This window comes from Diorhabda carinulata, chromosome 1 (genome assembly GCF_026250575.1).
Source record: "Diorhabda carinulata isolate Delta chromosome 1, icDioCari1.1, whole genome shotgun sequence".
NCBI lineage: Eukaryota > Metazoa > Arthropoda > Insecta > Coleoptera > Chrysomelidae > Diorhabda > Diorhabda carinulata.
This window is the reverse complement of record NC_079460.1, coordinates 23,769,986-23,795,739: the sequence shown is the minus strand read 5'-3', so window position 1 is coordinate 23,795,739 and position 25,754 is coordinate 23,769,986. Positions and strand designations below refer to the sequence as shown.

At 32.5% G+C, this 25,754-nt stretch overlaps 1 protein-coding gene across 1 annotated transcript in view; it reads left to right on the top strand.

Moving 5' to 3' along the window:
• The window catches only part of LOC130896139 (cytotoxic granule associated RNA binding protein TIA1), a 385,008-nt gene that overhangs the window by 157,379 nt on the left and 201,875 nt on the right, over window positions 1-25,754 (top strand). Inside the window, exon 3 of the mRNA XM_057803957.1 lies at window positions 12,838-13,006. Coding sequence (XP_057659940.1) covers window positions 12,838-13,006 — 169 coding nt within the window. The remainder of the gene's footprint in view (window positions 1-12,837; window positions 13,007-25,754) is intronic.

The window sequence follows — 25,754 nt, the reverse complement described above, 5'->3', positions numbered from 1 at the left end:
GCTCAATCCTTGGATTATCAACCCAGGTTAAGTTAAGGTTCCTGCAATTTGATTTAACTGTCCAGAGTTGCGAATATTATCGCGTCTGACTCATAGTCATCACTCCTTCCAGCCATCTGAAATTATCAAATTTTACAGTTTGTTTTCTTCAAAAAAGCAAATTCCAAGCTTAGAACAGAGCTGCCACTAAACAAGCAATTAAGCATACTAAAATAAAATCTATTTCTAGTGTCACTTCTGATAGTTTGTGTTTCAAACTCCTACTTTCCCACGCGTGCACTGAGGCGACTCAACCACTCGAATTCTATAAACATGCTTCTGGCCCTATCCAAATTCACTTGAAAACACCACGGTTTTTGATTGATTTTGCCCATCAGTTTGAGCAGGTGTTTCTTTTTTGATGAAAGGTAAAAAATCTTTATAATCAGTTTCTCTAAAATTGATATTATCTTCATTGAGGCTCTGCTTCGCAATTTTATCTACCTCCTTTCCCGTGAATCCCCGTGTGGCTAGGTATCCAAGCCAATTCAATTTCTATCTCCATTTGCTTGGCTTCCCATCGATGTTGTCTTGTTATTTACTGCGAGAAATCTGTATTGCTATATAGTCCAAATCTTTTAATTTTTTATATTTTACGCTACTCGAATCCGTTAGGATTAAAACCATAGGTATTTTCTGTACAATACTTCTCTTTATCGCTTCAGCAATTGCTGGAGTTTCGGCCGTGCATATACTGGCATAGTTCGATACTCTAGCTTATGCTTTGAATATGGTTTCTTTGTCTTTGTTTTTTATGTACAGACGAAACCCAGTTTTGTTCTCGTCATTTTTAAAGTCTTTATATTTAACCATCCAAGTGACCGGCTCATTTTCATACAAATCAAGAAACACAATATAATCAAACAAAACGTCTGTACGCTTCGGCTAATTCTTGAAAATTATTTATAGTCGCAGTGAGATCAAATTATTTGTGCGTTACTTCAGAACGCCTCTACAAGTATAAACAAGTATATACTTGGCAAGTGTATTGAGAATCGCAATCTCTTTGACTCGTACCACAAATGAAAACCACTAGTTAAAAGGGCTATTTCTTCTCTTACTCTTTATCATTGTTATCCCACACGAACTGCTGAAACCTCTGCCATTTTTCTAGATTTGTATCTATCATGTAAAATTCTACTCTATGTAGTATTCTATATTTGTCTTGATTCTTCCTCATTTTTAGTTTCCTTTCTCACTGATGTAGATCCATGTTGATCGAAGAAATCAAAACACACTTTTCACACTACCACTACACCAACACTGTCCGACTCGCGTTTCGATAACCAAGTTCAGCGTCTTCAGAGATTGAAGGTAAACAGTTTACCTTCAGTTGATTTAACTAAATTGACGTCTCCAGAGGCAGCTTATTTGTTTATCGTTACTGTAGGTAAACTGTTTACCTTCAGTCTCTGAAGACGTTAACTTAATTAAATCAAAACCAAATAACTATCTACACAGAATGTCAGACCACAGAATATCTGAACAGGTGGAGACCACAAGGAAAAACGAGAAGAGGAAGACCACGAAGAAACTGAAGAGAGAGCCTAGAGAAGGAATTGCAAGAAAGAGAACTAACGGAAGACCTTTGGCAGGATAGAAATAGATGTTAGAAGCTGGATGATGTTAAAGATCAGTTCTGCTGCTTTTCTGTTTTTATAACTTGATTTTTCCAATCATCTCCATTATTTCTGCATTTTGCTTCTTTCAAAATTCCTCACAAATATTTTTAATTTCCGTATTTATATTCTTGAATCCTATTACCAGTATTTTGGTTTCATCTGAGTCCATTTGCATTTCCTCATCACCCATATTTTTATATTTTCTTGTAAGTACTTTTCGCTTCCTGTTATTAGTACTTCAGCCTCTTTTAAACCGCTATCTGTTTTTTCGTTAATATATTTTCACACAAAATAATACTTTCCTTCACTTTTTATAATGGCGTTCATTTATACATTCAAATGTGTTGGCTTTTTCTCGACCTTATAGTGACTTTAAGCCGTTTGATGTTTGTTTCATATTTATTTTCAATAACTCCTTTCACTTTTCATACTTTGTTTTATTGTGAAGATATGATCCAAAGGGTTTTTCCTGATCTAAATCCAGTTCTGACAGTTGGTTTTATAGGGTTCTTATGCTTGATATTTATTCTCGTTTGTCAGATTTTGTGAGCTGAAAATTTAATAATAAGATTAGTGTACTCGATTATTCATTATGAATTACCTAACACATAGCACCGTTATTATTACTCATAGAAAAATGGGTACAGTAGCGTGCAAATTTTGAAAATATATAATACTGAATTATTACAATTAAAAAATTTCAGTTCAACTATCCGTACTTACAATAAACCCTGTTCTTGAACTAGTAGGATCATTTTAAGATACCTAAATCACACTACTAGAAATTACTAAAAAAGTTACTAAATTGGAAGCGATGTGATGAAATACTATTCATTCTAAAATTATATAGTTTGGAAATAATGAACAACAAAATAAATAATAATTAACCTAATAGACACACAGTATAAGAGGGAATAGGTATTATTGAAAACGGAAAAAAAAACAACGAGTTGTAAAATTAAATCTATCAAAAATTTGAAGGTCTATAATAGTTTAGAAATAAATATCAAAACAATGATAAGGTCTTCTGATCGCTTCTTATCAAATGTAAATAATACAGAATGAAGGGAGCACAATTACAAGACTCCTTTTTTTGGGAAGAGGGTCGAATGGTGTCTGCTAGTACTTAAAACATTATCTGAGTCCATTTTCAAATTAGTCCTAATAAGATATTTAATAAAATAATAATGTGTACACAAGAAAGTGGGTTGGCGATAAAGTAATTTCGGTTTTGTAGTAAAAAATGAAACACTCAGTTGTTATTCAATTATATATTTTCCATTTTGCTCAATGACTTTCGCCATGTTTCGTTCAGCTTCATGATTTCGCGCTCATAAAATTTCTAATCCTTATCAGCAAGAAACTGAACCAGGTGCGATTGAAGGTCATCGTCATTTGTAATAGTTTGACCATTCGAAGAATCCTGCAAACTACGAAATGGTAATCAGATGGTGCCAGATCAGGGCTGTATGGGGTATGTGGCTTCCCAGCCTAGTTCCAGTAGTTTTCCACGAGTCGCCAAAGATGTGTGGTACCTTTCAATTTCATAACCTTCCCGATTAGACAATTCTGGCCGTTCTTTGTGATTACTTCATCCAAAATTGATTGTTTGGTTCCTTTGAAACAGCTCAACAAACACAACACCTTTGAAAACTCACCAAACTGACAGCATGAGCTTATTTTGTTGTATTTCGGTTTTTTCTGTTTCATCGTGTTTGTTTCATGATCGTTTTCGAAGTATGGAACTGTACAGGACCCATTGTTTATCACCAGTGATGATTCTTTCCAAGAAACTCACCTCAGCCTCCTATCATCCCAGATATTTGAAACTATTCGTATGGGCAATAATAACGATGACAAGTAGTTGGTAATTCAACCCAATTTCTGTTTTTAATAGAGGTGTCACGCCACTGACGGAGTATTTTATTCATCATAAACTTACTCACAGTTTCACACTATTACAAAACTTGAAGTCTTAATTAAATTTAAACTCCATGGGATGAAAAATCTTCAGCTTCAGCTTAAAATAAATCAACTGTGTTTACTAGTAAAGTCTTAGCTGAATGAACATCAGTTCATTTATTAATTTGTTTTCTATGACAATTAAAGCGGGCTCAGTTTGTTATCATTTTAATTAAATATGAACATTCTCACCTGTATGTATAAAATAAAAATTAGGAATAATTGAATTGCATAGCAGTTTCGAAATATATAAAAAATGATTAAATAGAAAGATTGTTCGAAATAACACTATTACTGCAATCATAAATTAAATGGAATGAAACTAAAGGGATAACAGATACGATAACCAATTACCAATTGTCTCAATATGAAATCAGGAAACTTTTTAAAAAAAATATACAGAGTATAAAAAGTCTTTGTCCTCTCCGGAAATATAATAGAATAGCAAAATAAAAGTTTGTTTCAGCACAACGTTTGTTAAAAGAACAGTTGGTTTTGAATTTAAGGAAAACTGTTTAATTCATTATTTTTTAGAATAATACGATTATTCGAAGCGACTGGAATGAGAAACAAAATTGTAGAGCTCTAAGAGTGACAAATGCAAATTTTGTACGACGCAACCCCAACATAACTGTCTCACATTGTAGACGAAGTTATGTGAGGTTGATTTCCGGGCACACATTTCGTTGAAAATTTGCTACTACCAAAAAAAAGGAGACTTTTAAGGGAGCCTTAACGCACTTGGTAACACATATCTGCTCACTCAATTTGAGCGAGTTTGGGTTTGGAGTAAACGTAGCACGACTAGCCTTTGGAAGGGTAGGAATGGATCGAGATATCGTTAGATCTGTGCTAAGACTAGATTATCAGTATACCAAGTAGATTGAATCCACAACGATGGCAACTGCTGTGACAAAATGACGACTGAAGAAATCCTGAGGATGTGGAAAGAGAACTAACCGCGTTAATTAAACAACGAAAAGTATCTTATTTGGGACACATCCTGCAAGGACCGAGATATTCAACTCTCAAGCTCATACTGACGGGAAAGATCGACAGATGGAGAGGACCAGGGCGTAAACAACAATAACTTTTCGTCGTGCAGAAGAGGGTTGTCTTCAGATGATAGATTAGAAGTTTTGGACAAGAGAACACCTACACGCTGCAAAGTATATGGTACTTGAAGAAAAAGAAGAGACAACTGGTGACGTTTAATGAGCAATAAAATTGTTCCAAATAACTTTGAGAGTACTAATATTGCTCCTAACTTCTAAAAATGTTTGCTATATCAATTTGAATAGCATTTCTTCAGTATAGATATTTCGAACAATACCAAAAGTACCGGGTGGTAAACTCACCCCTACCTTTTCATTTCGCAAGCTGTAGTCTATTTGTTCAAATAAGAGTTAGGGGTGAATGGGAACCTTGTCATGTTGTTTAAGAGAGTTTTTGTCAAAATATACAAATTCTAAACAATTCAATTAGCAACGTGAAGGCTAGAGGGCGTTGTGTCATATATTTTAGGTTCAATTTCTGCCATTGAAATACCTCGTATTACCTGTCGTATTCATTGGGTCCATTGATATAAACGACTCCGCAAATAAAAATGTGAGCAAATTAGGTCCACAAATTAGAGTGGCCAAATAAATGAACTTCTACGTCCTATCGACATGCTAGGGAATCTTTGATCTAGAAAATGTAGCGACGAATGGCTGAGGAGACGTCTTCTAAAAGAAGTGGCAATTCGTTTCTTAAAAAGTCTAAATATGATTCTCCATTAACTCGAGACAGAAAAATGATATCGATATAAAGTTCACGCTATTCAATGTTAAATTACTTATTTGAACTTTAATGATTCAAGTTTATAAAAATTGGCTAAACAGAACCGGACTTATAGACATTGTTTCACAACAAGCTTTCCACTCTCCCTCAAATTATTTGAGAAGCAGACCAAAACTTGTGGAGAATTTGTTGAAGGATTCGATTGTCGTAAACAAACTACCAAAGAATTGAGTGGATTTTAAAAAATTTCACTTTTTCAATTTTATATTCTCAAATACAACTTCTGAAAATTGTTTTCTCGGGGCCACTTATATTATAATTTTTTTCGCTTTAGATCTAATTTAACCCATTCCTGTGATATGGCCGACGGCCGTTTTTAATTGCTCACCCGGTACTTGTAAATTAGAATTTTTAATTAAAATACTTTCGAATTTGAACTCACACTTAAATATATCAATAAAATTTATATTAAAAGCATTATAAATAAGTAGAGAAACCTAATTGAAAAATTTGGTTCCATTTCATTTTCCGAATAAAGAAGATCCAATAGTTTCATCCGGTGTGTGTAAGAAATGAAAATTCGAATTCAAGTGTTGAAAATACTTCATATTTCACTCACATATTTTTCTTCCAACATGAAGGAGATATATAGTCTGTATTACCCTTATCGTTTGTCCTATTAATTAAAAGGTATAAAATGAGCAGTTGAAGTGAAGTTCCGTATTCCAGCAGATCTTTGCATGTTTGACTAATGATCGTAAGTGGAAAATAAGGAAAAGCCAGCGGTACACTGTAGAAAAATTACCAACAATATTTTCCAAGGATAAAAGGGTAACAGACCTGAAGATAATGCGATTTTATCCATAGAACTAATTATTACTAAGGTGTGGTTACTTATCAATTTATTATTAGAAAATTCCTGTTTGGGACAAGATGAGAAGATCAATGCCAGTAGAATCTGTACTCAGTTTGAGTGACCAAGAAATAGATCAGATTCAAATATGAAAGTACATAATATAATAATAAGAGCTCACACAGGAACAAAATATTTTTTTAGAGTGTAAGGTGTTGCTCCAACATGTTGATAGGGCGCAAATGACGGTGAACGTATGAATTTCAGTAGCAGCATATTCTATCGGTTCGACCGGTCTTAGATGTTATCTGTTACTGCCAGTAATAAACTGGATGTCAGGCAAAATTGCGTGACATACCATGACAACATAAAATACAATCGTACTCACTTTATACTTTTTAATATCTTTACAGGGTGTTTTATCTACATTCTCCAAATTTACTTGCCTTTCGTAAAACACGCAGCAGTTGAATTTAATTTTAATTAAATTATAATGCAATATCATACTAAACGCAGCACATCTTCCTCTAAATTGCTAATAGAGAACCAGTTAGAGAGAGTGAAGCTTTACTGACATTAGAGCCACGGAATAATAAAGTCTTTCAAACAGAAGTGTCTTTGTCAATCTTCGAAACTTTTGCCATTTTTAATTCCGAAGGTAAATGATTGAATAATTTTTTGCGGCTGTAGATGATGCAATTTTTCACCAGATCAGAAGTAGGTAGTCGCAGTAAATGTCCAAATTCTTTTTACTAATTCAGTTAGTCATTTGAGGTGAAATAACACGCGTATATGTAATACTCCTATATGAACAGTTGATATGGGAAAAAACGGTACCGACAATATTTATTTTCTCTCTCGTTCGAGACACTTTATCTATACTGCGCATGCTTAATGCACGCAAAAGATGCGCAGAGTGAACTGAAGCACTCGCAGGAGAGAGAAAACTATATACTATTTGTTTCACACGTAACACGTAGTGAATTATTAAAAAATAGAGTGTATTGAAGAGATTCTTCACAAAAAAAGAAACAGAAAAGTTAAATATTCTATTACATTCATTTTAACTATTAATAATTATTTTGTATATCTAACTGCTGTATGTTTTCGATTTGAGTGAATTATAAATCTTTAGTTCATGCCACCCTATATAAAGCAACCCCTTTGTTTTTATTCATTGATTGAATATATGAAATATTAATATAAACCAACCCAGTATACAGTGGAATAGCCATTGTTGTGAATATATGCAGAGTTAATTATAGGTTTTTAAAACAGATTAATTATTTCAACGCCCTGAAAAGTGCTATAAACTGAAAATGACTTAGGATCGAGTAACAAACGAAAAATAATTCATAATGCGTTGACAATAGAGCATAACAACTCATTATAGAGTAAACACAGCTGCCTTGATACCTCCTGAATATTTTTTTGTCATATACGAGGTTTGTTCAAAAATATCGAGATTTATCTGCGAAATAATTTCGAAAAATTTCTGTGGTACAAGTCAACACACATATGCGAGGATAAAAACACAGTATAAACTGTTCGTTTTTATTCAATTATTTGCACTTTACTTCATGAAACAATGGTTACTGCACTATAATTACACACATTTTATATAACTGAATCTAGTCATTTTTATTTATATATTATTAAATGCTAAATGTAGCGTTTGCTGGATTTTTGTCAGAACACTATTTTTACAGTTCTTTATGTGTAGTTGATTTTTAAGCTTTAGAATATACGTTTCGTTTGAATTTTTGACAAGAATGTTCAATTGGCTTCAGTTCAGGCACATTAGGGACATCCCTAGACTTCTCTATAAACGAATATTCAACTCTGCAAATATAGTCTTTTCAATATATTTTGGCGGTTACAGAATGTCCAGAAAGTAAAATGTATGTTGAAGAACGACCACGAGAAGTAAAATATAATCATTAGCGGACGAGAAGTCACCTATGACACCTATTCAGTGACGTTGAAACGATTTAAGCTATTACTAATTTTATTCAATAAAATGGGAAGGATCTTACTGATCGATGATAAAAAAGCTCGATATTTTTGGAACAAACCTCGTATACCTTTTGTGAGAATAGTAGAAATAATCATTGCGGGAATAATTAAATGTTATATAATTTTTAAGATGAAATACTCCATTATGGAATAAAAAACGCATTTAATGATTTGATAGTGTCTGATGACCAATATATCGACTTTTATAATACAGTAAATCTTCATTCTCGTACTTATGGCTGTTACAAATATCCTAATATACATTTCTATGGTTCGATTTTAACGGGTCTCTATGGAACACTAAGGCCCTTATCAATAAACATGATTGTCCCATTGGTATATAAAACGGACATGCATATTGGACACCTATGGTGGAAATCAGTATTTTACATATCTACCTTAATTTAATAGATAGTTTAAGGAAGTTAGTTGGGTCATAAATTTTTGAATGGGATTTTTATTGAAACTAATTTATTGAATATAATACAATAACGTATGTCGCAATAGTTTTGGCACATAATTTATGAGTTTGATGGTTGATGCTATGTCAAAATAGCTTTGTAAACAATAAAATTATCCATTTTTTTGACATTAATTAGACAAGTCCCTTTTCATGTCAGTTTCTTTGGAATGTCTTATAAATTGGAAATAAGAGAAAGCATATACAATCAGGCTGGATAGATCTCTAAGCATTTTTGAAAACCAAAATATTTCACACAGAAGCGTCTAAGTTCCCGTAAGAAAATTCACGCGTAAATACCATACTTTGAAGAGTACCATATAGCTGAAATTAGCAAGAAAGGATCAAAAACACCGAAAAGGGCGAAAGTGGTCTAAACATACCCAAAACCAATTAGCACGGATACCATGATGCCCTGACATCGCAAAATTCGCTTGCTTGGAAAGCGATTTCGATAAAAGGGACATTTGTTCCTTATTTGGGTCCATTAAGGAGAGAAGCTGTAGATTATGAAAAGTATATCAACAAATTTTTCCTAATCTTTGAAAAGAAAGAAAAAAAATATGGAATGCGCATAAATGAATAAAAGACCAAATATATAGAGATAAGGGATCTGAATATTTTCAACCAGTTGAAAGTGACGATAGAGCAAAAAAAGTATACATTTGATAAAATCCAATTCGAACACCTGGGAGTGACAGTGACAAACGAAGGAGGTGAAACCAGGAAAATCGGCAAAAGACTGGCGAGAGGGAACAAAACGTTTTGAGTCCTAGGAGAAATATTAAGTTAAAAAAATATTTCAATTGCCTCCAAGTTACGCATTTACAAGACAGTTATTCAACCAACTGTAATGTATGGCAGTGAGTATTGGATCGTGATAAAAAAAACAAAATAAACATATGGAAGAGTAAGGTACTAAGGTGGAAAGTATTGTATGGTCAAGATGAGATGGGATATGTGTTCAGAACAAACAGGATGGTAAGCCGAAACTAAAGAACAATTACGGCATATAATTTCTAGAAAATATGTGAAGTAGATGTTCAAGTACCACGAATTCCTTCATTTTGTTTAAGTTACTATCTCTGTTAATTAAATTATATAAATAAATGGGAGAAAGTTGGTAGAAGAATATGCAAAATGGGGTTTCAATATGAATATGTCGAAAACAGAATAGATATGGAACAAGGGAAAAAAGCTACACAAAGACTGAATTCATTGCTGTGGCTTTAAAAATTAACCTAAACACAACAAAAATGACAATATGCAAAGTTATTCTGGAACCTATTTTAACATAAGGATGTGAGTGCTGGTAACTAACAGATAGATAAGAGACAAATATAGAGGATGTGGAAGAAGATCGTACAGGATATCCAGATGAAGAACAGGTCGAGTATACACGATTTCAGAGAGAATACAGCTAAACAATTGCTCTGGTGATGACATGTGATGAAAATGGATCAAAACAAATTGCCTAAGAAAGCATTGATGCATCGACCGCAGAATAGAAGGAAACGAGGAAGATCCTCAAGGACCTAGAAGGAAGGAATTGAACAAAATATGAAAGACAGAGCTAACCATTAAAATGAGTGAATAGATAGAAACGAAATGTGGGATGCGGCAAAAAATATGGGAAATAATAGAAGTTTCATTAAAGATACTAATTCCAAATATATATGATTGAATATTTTGTTCGAAAACTATTGGGACATTAGGATTTGAGCTGTTAAAAATATAAAGTAAATGCAGTAGAAATAAATCTTAAATAAAATGGCTGGTAAATACACATCCCTTCCAATCCCGTTCCGTCGCGCGAAAGAAATGTATCAAATCTTACATGGAAAAGTGTATAAAAGAGTGGATAAACTTCGCATTTTAAGCAATTCCTTTTGTTCTCATTCATCCCGTATACATTGTTTTTTAATCGAACGCATACAACCAGTGAATCGTTAAATAGAACAATCCGCAATGCGGAAAAATAATTTTACTCGTAAAAAGCAGTTAAATTAGATGTCGTTGTAGGTATTTTCGAATAAATACTACTGAATGGGACATTCCTGAATGTGCTCTCATTTTAATATATTTTCAGCCTGACTCTAATGCTATGCTCTGCACAAGGAAATGGACCTAAATCATTTTCGGGAATCCTTCCAACGTTCTTGTTAATTTTATCTTATTAATTTCAAACACCAGCTACGAAACGGTGTACAAAAACGGTTTTTAATGTCTGTTTTCAATTACACTCATTTATTTTTATCGGAAACCTACACAGCAAAAAATATTTGCTTGAAATACAGAGTGTGATTCAGGTCTGGAGCTGAAATATCCAACTTTCACACTTTAGCTTCCTAAATATATCAAGCTTGTATTTATGTAGTCAGAAATGTTTTTAAATCCATCAACTTATTACTCCTTAGACCTTTTTATATGTTCTTTGTGACGATTTTTCTCCATCTTAGGTCTGTTTTGTTAGAAAATTCACATACGTCATCGCTGATTGCGTAATATACAACACTGTCATTTTAATCTGACAGATCTGGTATAAAGTTGTATATAACTGCCAAACGAGGAATTATCATTTCTTACGATGATACGAATATAGTTCAAGGTGTACCTGGCTTGATCTAGGATTGGCGGTAGTTGCTGAAAAACTGTATAAGAAAGTGCTTAGCCTCTACAGCGAATGTTTTAAGTTTGAAGACTCCACGTTGTTTGGTATTTGTTTAGCAGCCATCAATAGTGAACGTTTCCAGTGAATTTGGTCATCGTTATAAACTTTTTTATGAAATTCCTTAGCCCAACCAATATAAAAGCTGAAGTAGATTCTACTCTGGTGAGATTGCTCTTTCGTTATTAACAGTAAAATGTTAAGAGTTTAAATGAGGCCGTTAGACCTGCAATAACCATCAAAACAATGGACTGAAAAGGAAGAACCAGCTCCAAAGAAGGCAAAGACAATTATACCTGTAAGTAAGGTCAAGGCGTCGGTTTTTGGGATGCGCGTGGGATAATTTAATTGATTATCTTGAAAAAGGAAAAACTATCAACGGAGAGTATTATGTGAACTTATTCCGACGTTTGAGCGAAGAAATCAAACAAAAACGGCAGCATTTAGCTAAGAAGAAATGTTGTTTCATGAAGACAATGCACCAGCTCTCAAATCCATTATTATAATGGCCAAAATTAATGAATTAAAGTTTGAATTGCTTCCTCATGCGCCCTATTCACCAGATTCAGCTCCTTCAGGCACAGATTAGTAGGGATTTGAATGAATTTTGCTACAGGAAAGATCCATGATAATTTTATATGGCAATAGAATTCAGAAACTGCCTGTATATCTTAAATAATCTAAAGTGTTTAAAACGTTTCAGAGTTATTAAAAAGTTTCAGGCAATCCCAGGTTGTTCAAGTATATGTTTGTTCTAACATTATGGATATACTTACCTAAGATGGAAATTCATATTTTCAAAAATTCAAAGTTTGTTTCATTACAAAATTAGTTGTCGATAAAAGTGTTCCAACTTGAATGTTGAATGAGCTGTGTAGTTTTATCCCTGGAGAATTTTACATATTTCTTAGTTATAATGTATATAGAAGCTGGCGGTTTAGAAGTTTTAATTGAATAATATATTATGTACTCTAATATTTGTTATCAAATGGAAATAGGAAATTTTTCGTATCGATCATACATTTCTATTTTGTTCAAATGATTATCAAAGTATGAAAGAACTTGTTATGAAGAAAATAATAATAATATTTTTCGTGAAAACCCCGAATTCCCGCAAAATGGATTATACTCTTATGCTTTCATTGACTAGGCTTCAAGCGAAATTATTTTTTGTTAATTAGGTTACTTGAGGAATATTGTAAATGTAGAAATTATCGTAATTGAAATAATCGAAGAACTTTCATAAGTAGTTTGAAATATTCTTTTATTGTGAATTGATTCTACTTGTAGAACAATTGGAAATCAATCAAAATAAATCCCAGGAAAGTCCTTAAAAGGGATGGAGCGTTTAACGTGTAGACGATGGACAATCGCGGGTCAGCTGTGCGGTGGCTAACTGCAAAGCACACTTGATTAATGTGGTGGTTGTTTACAGGACATGAAAGGAGGATGGGCACCCTCGCCAGGGAGCACCGCGCCTGTGAACCCTCCGACCCTTCTTGCAGTTCAACCCTTGATGACGCAAACTAGCACTTCGGTTCCCGTTTCCATACACACTGTTCAACCTGTGACGATAACTGCCCAACCAAAACAGGATACCTCAAGTGAGTCTTTTTTTTGTGGTTTATTTTAAACACTAAGAAAAGTTTGTCGGATGTTAAATGAAAAGCTTAATAAACCGTCAGATTATTTCTATTCATTCCTAATAGAGACTTTAAATATAATGTATTTGATTTTGTATCGATATTGAGTTTTCAGTTAATAGAGATGTAATTTGTTCTGTACACATATTTTAATCAATGCTAATTAATTTGTCTACCGGAGTACAAAAAGAAACATCACCAGAGAAGAAATTGGAAAGTATATGGAAATGAGTTTTCGATCCATCTGCATGTCAATAAGCTATGATATATTGCTTTTTATAAAATTTTTAGATATTTTCAAAATTGATGGTGGATCTTGTCAAGTTAATTCCCATTCACTTCATTGTTGTAAATTCTAAAAAGCTAAAATGTATTTCTATTAACTAATTCACAAGACGAAGTTTTCAAACATTTTACAATCTGACGTAATCGATTAAAATTATCATGACTCAATCATCTTAGTGACAAAAAAGTGTTGGGAACAACCAAATTAAACAAATAAAATCTGCACTATTCTAATTTGTTATATCATATTATCCAATCGAAATACTTTGAGAAATTTAATACTTTCTAAGAATCTCAATATTTTTCTTCTGACACCAACTGTCATAATTTCCAAAAACTTCTTTCAAATACGAAGATGGTTCAAATATAAACTAGAATTTTTGATAAACGCGCTAATAATTTAGTGTCGTTCAATTGGCAGCACTGAATGTTAGATTGTTCTGTAATGAAACATATTGAACAGCCGCTTTTTAATGTATTTATAGCCATGAGGCGAGAAGGATGTATAGGTTTATGTAACCCAATGCATCATTATATGATCAAATAATCTAAAATCAACGGAAATTTATCAAAAATTACTCTAGCAATTCGAGGGTAAGTGTCTATTCAAGACTCAAGTATATGAATAGTATTCCGATTTCCGAAAAGACCGTGAAATGGTTGGGAGACCGAAGAAGTACACGATATGGCAGAAAAATTGGGCATCTGTATAGGTAGTAATTCCATCCAAATGGTTTCAAAGACTGGAGTGGCATAGTGAGAAAAGAAAAAAATTATTCCACTGGCAAGACTTGGGTCTACCACCATATTTCGTAAGCCAACCGCGAGTCTATGGGATGGATGAAGAAAGACGAATACGCATCATGTTATACTGTCTGCAGGGAAGGTGTTTTGGGACATTGGAGGAGTAATTGCGGTTGATTATAGTAACTTGATAAAAAACAGGATAAAACCTGTTTACAGATCAAAACGACGTTATATTCCAATCTGTAATACGATATTGCTGCAAGACAATGCCAGTCCGCCTACAGAGACACCCTCCTTATAGACTTATCATCCGTTGGGGGACTGCGATTCAAAATAAATGCGGAGGTTACGTGACAAGCCATTAATTCTTGGTTATCTCAAATAAATCTCCACATTACATCATTTTTCAGATATTTTATTCACTAACTACAAAATCGACGTATTCATAACAATATATAGATTCTTGATCTGATAAAAAATGGTCTTCATCTACTTAGTTTCACTCACTGACCAATATTCAAAGGAATATCTTATGTTATGATTGTTATCGTATATAATTTCCTTCTGGACATAACTTATTTCTGAACTGAAATTCCGTCGAATAGTGTATCATGTCTCCAGAGTGATATTCTCCATCGATTTTCTCGTAGTTTATTAATCAAATTACTCTTAAGCAAGGGTGAAAAGTGGCAAATCACAGTATTTAAAGTTTGCATTATCTAGAAAACCCCCTCAAATAAATTATTTAATATAGTATTCTGGGAATAGGTTGTAAAGTACGTTTTAACTTTGTCATATGCATCACTTCATTTAATTTCGCAACTATCAGGTTGCCCGAATATTAAATAACAGGGCTTTGTTGGTATCTGATTATTTATTTATAAATTGGAGCTCACAAGATGTGATTAAGCTAGGTAACTAACAGGAAACGCTGTAATTGTTGTCGAGGAAAGTTAATTGAAAAATTCTCGTCACAACAAAGCGCTTTCATCTCTTTATACGTAGATATAACTGACGAGGAAGATTTAATGACACTGAACAACCGATACATCAAATTATGTTACCAACGATCAACAATTTAATCACTATGTAAAAAGACTGTAGTTATTAGGTTATGGATGCTTATGGAAGTGAGTAGTACACTTTTTTATTTTGGTATGTATGTACGAAAGTTTTAAAATCGAATTTCCATTTCATTTGAAAGTTTTTAAATTCATTAGATGCAATACTAATACTTTAATTTCGAACCATTATCCTTGACAGGATTATCAGTATACTATACTTTTCAAGGATCTATAGCAATAATTAATTGAATGAATGTTCTCAACAGGTTCATCAATTCAATAATTTAATTTCAAAACCGAGAATAAATATTCACTGAAAAAAGATGGCGTTACAATATTACGAACATTTTCCGAATAAAAATTTTCGTTCTAAGTTGAGAATCGATTGTCATGAGATGCAAGGCTGTACAATTGATAATCTCTACGTTTATCTAGGCTACAGTTTGTTTTAAGCTGGACAAGTTTATGTAATAGCACTTGAATATTTCTTTCTTAGTTAAAAAACCTGAATTATATAGCTATAAAGTATTGAAGTCAAAACAGGTAATTTCACCCCATAAAACACCAATTATTAGAACAAAATTTTACATACGCACAACAAAAACCAACGTTTATGTGAAATCAACAATAGTCTGAATCAAATTCATTTTTCTATTGGCCTAATCGTGCTGCTAATAAGATGATATAAGATATCTTTGTACTTCTACTGATATTATGACAAGCATGATATATAAGCAATAAATCTAATAATTAAAATGGGGATAGAATGGGCATTTACATTATTTGATGTCTATAAGTAAGGTAGAGCAACTAGGAACGTATCATACACGTAATCTCACACAGATGAATATCTCCTTGCATATTGTAGAAATTAGTTTTTCCAAAGCGACATCTGACTGAATTTCTTCCTTGTTCCTTCGTTTGTTGCACTATTCTAGTCTACATGACACTGGTTTGGTGATTTTTTTCACAATATGTGTTCTCATGAACCCATTTTTGCTCCAGTGGACTCTAAAGATTAGCAGTTCCAATTATAAATTCTCTGGGTTGTTTTTTAGTACTGGCTCATCCAATGTTAGCAATGCCATTGTTCAAATGAAATATAAATATAAAACCTAGTTGCCTTCGAGGTCTTGACGTCATATTACATAGTTCATTTCAATCAAGTTATCCATTGAAAACGGTATTTCACATCAAAATTTTCTTGCGAATAAAAACATTCCACAGCAAATTCATACGATACCTTTTTGACATTGCTATTAATTTACGTAGGTAGACTGTAATATTTACATTCTGAGAACAGCTCTAACTACTTGTAGGTAAAACGAAATTGAGTTAGAAATATTTTTCTAAATTTGTGACAGAAAAAATTTATCACATCTCCTGAAATTATTTGATTTGAATACTAATGATTAAGTTTTGAAATTGAGGTTGTTTCTTTAACAGTGTATTTACTGAATTGTGAAAAAAACGACTTTTACTTAGTATTCTCACATTTTTGAGTTCTAATATATTCTAGCTTAACGTTTTAAGAAATTATGTTGGCAAAGGCCAGTATATTTGTTAGAAAGCTTCCGATTCCTAGCATTGTTTTATTTTTCTGTTCCTAAGGTATTTGTACGCCTTTGGAATGAGTTTCTCGAATCCTTTCCATCCTAAAATATATCAAACTTATTTCCACAAAGAAGTTCGCGTGCCCTGTACCATGTAGATTTACTTATAAATATAAAATACAGAAACATATAACTGGATACACGACATAACGCAGATGTGCTTGCTGGGATGCAGATGTTTGTTGAATATGGCAGACAGCTTTTCAAATGTATCGTCAATATCCACTGAAAGCTGAATAGTTTCAAATATTCATGAATATTGTTTTATTCGCTTTGCTGACTCTAAAGTATTGGAATTAGAAAAGTTTCTACTTCGCGCCTAGCATGTTGAAAATTCACTTGTTCTTATTTCAAAATGATCTAAGGAAAATTCCAGGACAGTTGTACAAATGTTTTATATATTTTACACTGAACTATACAGCCATAGTTGAAAATATCAGTAATGTTAATTGTCGATAACTTCATTTCCAATGGCCACCCACATTCTTCCACGTATTCAGGTAGCAGTTTACTAATTGTGAAATTTTATTCAAAAATATTGTGCTAAAAACTTTCTTAATGATAATTTTATCACAGTGGATATTGGAACAGCATTTTTAAGAATGAACCAACTTCTAAAATTCTGACGTCTATTTGAGCGAACAAATAACAATATCTGAGCTAAAACTAACAGATCATCACGTAAGAACTTGAAATGATATTTTAAAATCTTAAAAAACATCAACGCAATTAGTTCAGATCCAGATTATATAATTACACGTTTTAATAATCAAGTTATCATCTTCAGAGACCAAAGGTATACATTTTACTTTCACCAATATGAATATCACCAACGTTTCCAGAGTTTTTAAATGACTAATCATGCCAATTCTTAATGTAAAAAAATATTATTACTAAATCAAAAAATTGCAGTTATTTTCCAATAAATTCTTCAGTTATCATGGGGATACCTTGTATGTACATGCTAGATATTCATAGTATGTAACATAAAACATGTTTTGACGACTAGTATGAAGTGGATATTTTTAACGGTGTAAATTTGGAGTGAAATTTTACATTGACCCGATGAAACTCTGACAAAGCGAATGTGTTTCACGTTGGTTGATGGTTTCAGTTTTGGGTTTTCGGCTTTGTCCGCGCCCAGATATGCAATTAAAAGAACACTATATGAAAATGTGTATGAGCCCCAGTCGATTATAGTTGTTGTCGAAATACGAATGGAGAGATCAAAGAAGAGTTAATTTTGTTCTTGTTATTGAATGTGGCCTGTGTATGCAAACAAATTCCAAATCACGCAAGTGGCCTATGAATAATGGAAAAGCCGGTAAACGTGTAAATGCAAATGTGTTTTTGTTTCCACCTATAATAGAACTGGACACTTTCGCAAATTGTCAACCACTCATTAAAAACTTTTATGTTTTCATTAAAAATTTTTTTATCTGTCAACACAACCTACAACTATTACAACAACAAAATTTAATCCAAATGTTATATACACAGCTCTCGGTTTTTATATGATATTCTGTCAGTTTTCAAATTATTTTTAATTAATTATATTTTGTGATACCACAAATAATTTTAATTAAAAAAAGTGTTCACTCTAAAAATTATTTCCGCTAAATGTAGAGGTTCTTCTTATTTTTGGTTGTAAAAAATTGATATTTACATTTTGTTCATATTCTTTGACGCACTTAAAATAAACCTAGCTCTGAGTTTAAAAACACTTATTAAATCATTGTGAATTCTATGCAACGTTACAAAGTGTGAGGCACGAAAAAAAAAAAGAATTGTATCCTAATCTAACCTAAAGAATTTTTAATAATTTCAAGAAATTTTTAAATTTGTGATATTCTGTTTTTTTTCTAATCGTCCGTTTTTATTTGTACTTTCCGAAAAAAAACGACTTTCCCAAGAATTTTGGATCATTAATTATAGTTTTTGGAAACGAATCGAAGAATTTACGGTTTTTGAATTCATTTTTCATTCTTATCCTAAATGCGCCAAAAAATCAACAAAATGAAAAAAAGTATGGAAAATATAAATTTCTCGATGTTTTTATGACCAACAAATAGGGGGGATCCCACTTTAAGTAATAACCATATTTCTATCATTATCTCACATAAATTAATATTATAATTGTTATAAGACACCACAATTTTATATATTCTGTGAATGAGTAAAAAATTCTGAGACTGAAATCTGATAATTCAGACACCATCCTCATATTTTATGTTCAAATCCGTTACAAAATGAGGTAAAAATATACAAAGGTTGCTACTTCAGTTTTGAGATGTAAATATGTCAAATCTGTCATTGACATTATGAAGTTTGACATTTTTAATGGTGAACGCACTCGAACGTGTTGTTGTTTCAGTGCTATTTGAGTAGTTTATAGATACTGAAAATATTCATCTTTAAAAAATGGAATTTTTATTTTCATGCAATGATTTTCTATGAGTTTCGACGGGGATTGAAATCGCTCCGAATTTTGATGACGAAATCATCATGTTTCGCTGGTTTTCCGAATTCAATCGTAGTAGCACTTCGCACAAGATGAATTTCGTTCATAATCGATTGTTGTGCCAGAAATCATCGATGCTGTGTCTAAACAGATATTGCAAAATCGTAATGTGACATCCTGTGCGATTAAGGCTTACTTTGGCATTAGTTCCACTCAAATAAATTCAATATTGCATGAATATTTGATTATCAAAAAATTTGTTCGCTTTGGATACCGCATAATTTGACAATCGCTCAATAATTTCGATTGGTTCTACTGTTTCATTAGAGCAATTCTGAATGGTACACCATCTTTTTTTTGCCAGAACTATTCGAAAAATTCAAGGAAACCAATCGCAGAATACAAATCATTCACCACAACGACATCGGTTCAAACAAAAACGTGTTTGAATAGTGAAAACATGGACATCCGCCATACAGTCCTTGTTTGGCAAAAATAAATTGAGAGGTCAACGTTCTTATACACCTGAGGAAACGTTCAAATTATATATTTTGGAGATACCTAAATCGGAATGGAAAAATGCTTCGAGAATTGATTGAAAAAGTTTATTGATCTTATCTCGAATGTAAATTATCAACCCTCGCATTCACTTTTGGTTTAAATTTCCATATTTTAGAATTAGGATATTTTATGCAGAATATTTCTATAAATTGTTTTGTATATCAAAATGAAACAATCGACCCTATATAAATCTGAAAGCGCCAATTTCAACGTCCAAAATTATACAACAGGTACCATATGTTTCGTAACAGGTAATCGTCAATATTTTTCAAAAAAATAAAGACCAGAAATTATTGTATATGATGTGGGTGATATGATCTCCGCTACTGAACTGGAAGTGCTTGATAGGCAATCGGAAAATCAAATCACTGAGCAGTGCATACTGTTCAGGTAGATATTACAGTTCGAAACATTACAGATCATTAGTTCCAACTATAGTTGTTGACAAATCTGACCTGGTAATTGGAAACACATCTGAAACGGGAGTACAAAACAATATTTGTGTGTTAGTGACATCGTGTCCATAATTCACGAAAAACTAATTGTTTTAATACAGAGAATATAAACGTATCTGATCTGTAAAAAATTTTCTCCCAATTTCTTTCTCGTATATTATTGTTATGTGAGAGCAATTATCTTATAATGTTTTTACAATGGAGTTTCCCAGTTAATCCATCAGGAGACACCTTTTTTCATTGTGACATTTCTTGGTACCTACTAGTTAACTTCGGTATTGCCAAGAAAACCATGACAAACTTCAATAAAAGCCTTTCAAGTTGTTTTCTGCTGAATTTTTTTTTGTGCTCAATCCCTTTTTTGCGTCAATTATTTGGTTAAATTTTGTAGAGATATTGATAGTTTCGTGAGTTCCAACAAATCAAGGTTTCTCATTTTAAACAGATATTACAGCATATTTCCATCCCTTCCTTAAAAAAATCTACAACGGAGCTAATAGAATTTTTTTATCGCCCCTCGAACGACAATTTCGAAAGTGCGCATGAAATCGGTCCCTAAGCTGATTCGGAATCAGACCCTCCAAAAAAGTTATAGTTATAATAGCAAATAATGAGAAGGTAATTGAAGGGAAGTTGGGGGAATTGATGAAAGAAGAGCAAATGAATGAAAATAAAACTATATGAAACAGGAATAATACTAAACATAATTTATGCTGCCGAGACAATCAGCCGAGAAAAAGGAATAGGTCGTAATCATGCTAATAAAGAAAAAAAATTATGGGATATAAAAACGAAAACGACGTATAGAATAAGAGAAAAATGAATTAATAGGAGAAGTGCTAGAGGTGGAGAATGTGTTCAAAGTGATTGGATGAGTTGAAGATGAATTTGTAAAGAATGAATGTAAGAAATTGAGGGGACTAACCTTTTCCTGAATAGTACTTCGCAAAGATCGAAAGAGCTTTGTTCAAAATGTATCCTTATTTATCACAAAAAATTATTCCTACTAAGATGGTCCCAGAAGTACCTGGTCTGACCTAGAGATGGCGATAGTTACTTGAAAAATACCACTGTATGAAAAAGTACACAATCTATGCAGCGTATGTTTTAAGTTTGTAGAAGCCACGTTGTTTAGTATTAGTTTAGCAGACATCAATAATGAGTCATCGTTATATGATACAATACTTTTATTTGAAATGCATTATCCCAACCAATACCAAAACTGAACTGGATTCTACTCTTGTGAGACAGCTCCTTCGTTATTAACAGTAAAATGTTGAATTGCAGAGCTTAAATGAGGCCGTTTGACCTGCGAAGATAAGCATTGCACCAAATGATACTGAATGATAGTCGAGAGTTAGCAGACATAGTAGGCATTTCAAAAAGTGCGGTATATCGCATATTAACTGAAAATTTGGACATTAGATGGGTGCCGGGTTTGCTCAAAATAAAACAAAAGCAGCGTACTCAGGATGTTTCCATCGAGTGTTTAGCAATATTTCACAGAAATTGGCTAAATTTTTGCGCCATTTAATAACCAACGATGAAATATGGGTTCCCCACTTCACACCCGAAACAAAATAACAATCAACTCTAAAGGGAGAACCAGCTCCAAAGAAGGCAAAGACCGTTCCATATGCAGCCAAGGTCATGACGACTGTTTTTTGAGATGCGCTTGAGATAATTTTCATTGTCCATCTTGTAAAAGGAAAACCTATCAACGGAGAGTATTTTGCAAACTTATTGCAACGTTTGAGCAAATAAATCAAGCAAAAACGGCCGTATTTGGCTAAGAAGAAAGTGTTGTTTCAAGACAATATATCAGCTTACATATCTGTTATTGCAATGGCCAAAATTAATGAATTAAAATTTGAATCGCTACCTCATGCAACCTATTCGCCAGGTTTAGCCCTCGCGGAAAATTTTGTGTTTCCGGACTTGGAAAAATATCTCGCTGGTAAAATATTTTCCAACAAAGAAGAGTTAATGTCTATTTTGAGGAACTTGACGATTCTTATTATAAAAAGGGTATCTTTTTTATTGATCATCGCAGGGAAAAGTGTATGGAACTAAAAAGGAGATTACTTTGAAAAATTGATATATTTTTTCTAAAATTATGTGTTTTCTTTGTTGGGTCGGACACTTTTGGGATCATCCTCGTAACAACTCCACTGTTAATAAGTATACATATAAGTACATAATCAGTTAAATTTAATTGAATCATATACCAAGTTACGAAATTAATAGCATTACCTTGTTAATTCACATTGATTTGATACCATATATGAGTGTCTCTGGAAGATCTGTAATAATCAAATGAAAGTTTGATCCTCAAATTAGTAAAGGGACTATTAGCAACTATAACCAACTCCTTCATATGCAAATCGTCCGAATATTGATAGTAAAACGAATTGGTAACTGTAATAATCACAAATTGATTCATATGACCAGAAATAGGAGATTCATTAAATAAATTTGATTTAAACTATAAATTACTTTGGGTAGGGAAAACATTAAAATTCTTGTCAACTCCAACATCATTATTATTTAACCTATCATCACTATCAGATAAGTTTATCATTAAATGATAAATGTTTATAATAGGTAGTAGATTCAATCTAGTACTAGTCATTATCACTAATAGTATTTATTACAGAAATAATTGCTATGATATTCGTAAAATTACAGTTAATAAATTAGATAATTAGCATTTTGGCTTATTTTCATTAAGTTACGATTTGTTCATTTAGTGATCAATTTGAAAATTAATGTAGCTTCATTAATATAGCATTATTAACAAATATTCATAGCCGAAAGCTCATGATAAAAGTAGAGATTTTTTAGTATGAAGTTTGCAGTGAATTGATTTGATTAAAACTTAATTTTATCAACTATAAATGAGAAAATAATACAGAAGATACTTCTGTGGTGAATTATATTTATGGGTAAATTTGAATATACTGAATACACTGTTTTAACCATCACTATCGTCTTCAGAGACTGAAAGTAAACTGTTCAGTTGATGATCATAAAATTTGTCTTACCAACATTGATTTTTCAGTCCAATTCCCTCTTCCACAGAGGCGTCTATGTCATTGAATTCGTCGTTAATAACTTCGTCTTTTATCAATGTCATAAATGTCTTGAACCAGATTGTAGAATTCCATAAAGATTTCTTCCGAGGACATGATGGAGGTATGAAATTTTTCGACTCTTGTACCCATGGTATTCTCAACATTCGTACATTTAACCGCATACCAAATATAAGATATAATCATTTTTTGTTTTAATTGTAAGTTAATACGATCATTACAGAATAGTGATTTCAAATTCTGGAAATTTGCACGAGATGATTCAATCCTGCATCTAATTTACTATCAAGGTCAAGCTGCTCGTTGATGGCTGGTGAATGAACAGCATAAACTTTGTCTTTCCAACATTAATACTCAGTCCCATTCCCTCTCCCACAGAGGCGTCTATATGAAGAAATTTGTCATTAACGACTGGATCAGTGGACAGACAATCCATGGGATTCTCACGACGATCATGCGATGACTGATTTTTGGTTAACCACGAAAAGACAGACATCAACCAGCCACCGTGATCGCCATATTTGGCTTCCATTCGGATCTCAAAAATTGATTCGAGAGAACGAGTCTTTCAATGCCATAAGAAATAAAACGTTTAAAGTAGTAAAGGATATTTCAGTCAAGGCTTGCAACAAGTGTATGTAAATTTGGATTAAGCATTGGGTCAATGATCCTATTTTGAAATTGATAAATATTTTCATTTATGTTTGGTCAGTCCAGGTTAAATTTAATCATTATGTAATACTAAGTTTTTCTACGTAATTACAATGATAATAAGGCGTTTCATATTTTTTTATCTCTATTTATCACTACATATCTCTCTTTTCAGATCGATAGGGCATTGTGCATCTTTTAGTACTTTGTTCATATTCCCAAGCAGGAATAGTACAAAAAAAAGAGGTGCAAATAAAGGAGTAGTTAAATCTGCAACTAGATTTTTGTAAATCATTATCTTTTGAATATTCTATATATGAATAGAAAAATTTCCCTAAGGAGAATAACCAACGAAGCATTAAATCTAAATATGCATAATGCTGAGAAGTGGAGTAACATTTACACTAGACAAATATACATGTCACATCTTTTGTCTGCGGGTTCTCATGAAATATCGTAATGGGTTAAGTCCATTATACACTAAAGACAAAAGTTTACCTGGAAAATCTCTTGTGTCAAAACTTTTGTGAAACAAAACTTTTACTGAGGTTTACGACACGTTTAATTAACCGGATGACACTATCTCACGTTTGTAAACCCAAACACAGATGTGTTCCATTGGTAATATATAAAATAAAGTCTTATGAATAGAACTAGGATTTCGTGTTTATTTAACATATTTTGTATCGAATATTATCGCAAACTCTTTTCCCTTTCTTTTAAAGAAATCATCTATAATTCCAGTTTCTCTACGAACTTACTCTGAAACAAGTCATATATAAGCTATTTTTGTTCAAAATTCTATATAGGATCTCGAACCTAGGGTCCTAGCTGAGATATAGGGTGTTCAAAAATTTAAATCAAAATCAAAAATTTTTAATAAATCAAGAACGCTTTTAATTTTTTTTTCAAATTTTGTTACCAATATGCTCCTTAATAAAGTAATATTTTGACACAAACAAACTTTAAAAAAATTTAACCAATGGCGCGCTGTCACGGTTAATTGTCACTTTTATGCCCCCCTTTTTTACGCCACTGGAGAAAATTATTTTTTAATTTTGTTTTAAATTGCCTGATTATTTTTAGTTAAAAAACTGATAACCTTTTATGGAGTTAAAATGTCTGCAAGCACATAGGTAATTTACTAAGTAATTAATTATTCATTTAATTTAGAATAATGATTAAGCTTAAGTAGTTCAAAAGAAATTAGAATTATTCGTAATCTCAATTTCAAACAAAAATGTATTACAATAATAACAAAATTCGCAAAGAAAATAAAAACGTGTCTTTGAGAATAAACCTGGATGGGATTGAATGATTTCTGCCGCATCTTAAATTCTAGCTTTTTAGATCTGGTTCAGATTCGATAATTGTTTCGTACACTAAAGACTTCATATAGCCCCATATAAAAAAAATCAATCAACTTTAAGTAATTTCTTGCCGCTGCAGCAAAATAAACAGATGCCCCAACGTATTGAAACCACATGTGTTGTCTAATATTTAACGATACATTCTCCAGCAATTTATCCAACATTTCTTCCAGAAAGCGCGTATAAATTGCTTCATTTAATTCATTTGGTGAAATGTGAGGCCCGATTAACCAATCTTCAACCATACACACCCACACATTTACCGAACATTTATGCTAAAATCACCTTACATGAGCTAAGTGCAGTTTTTCTTCATCCCAAACGTGACTATTTCTAGAGTTGAAAATTCCTTTCCTAGTAAATCTAGCCTCGTCGGTATACAACACATATTTTGGAAAATTTCGATTTTC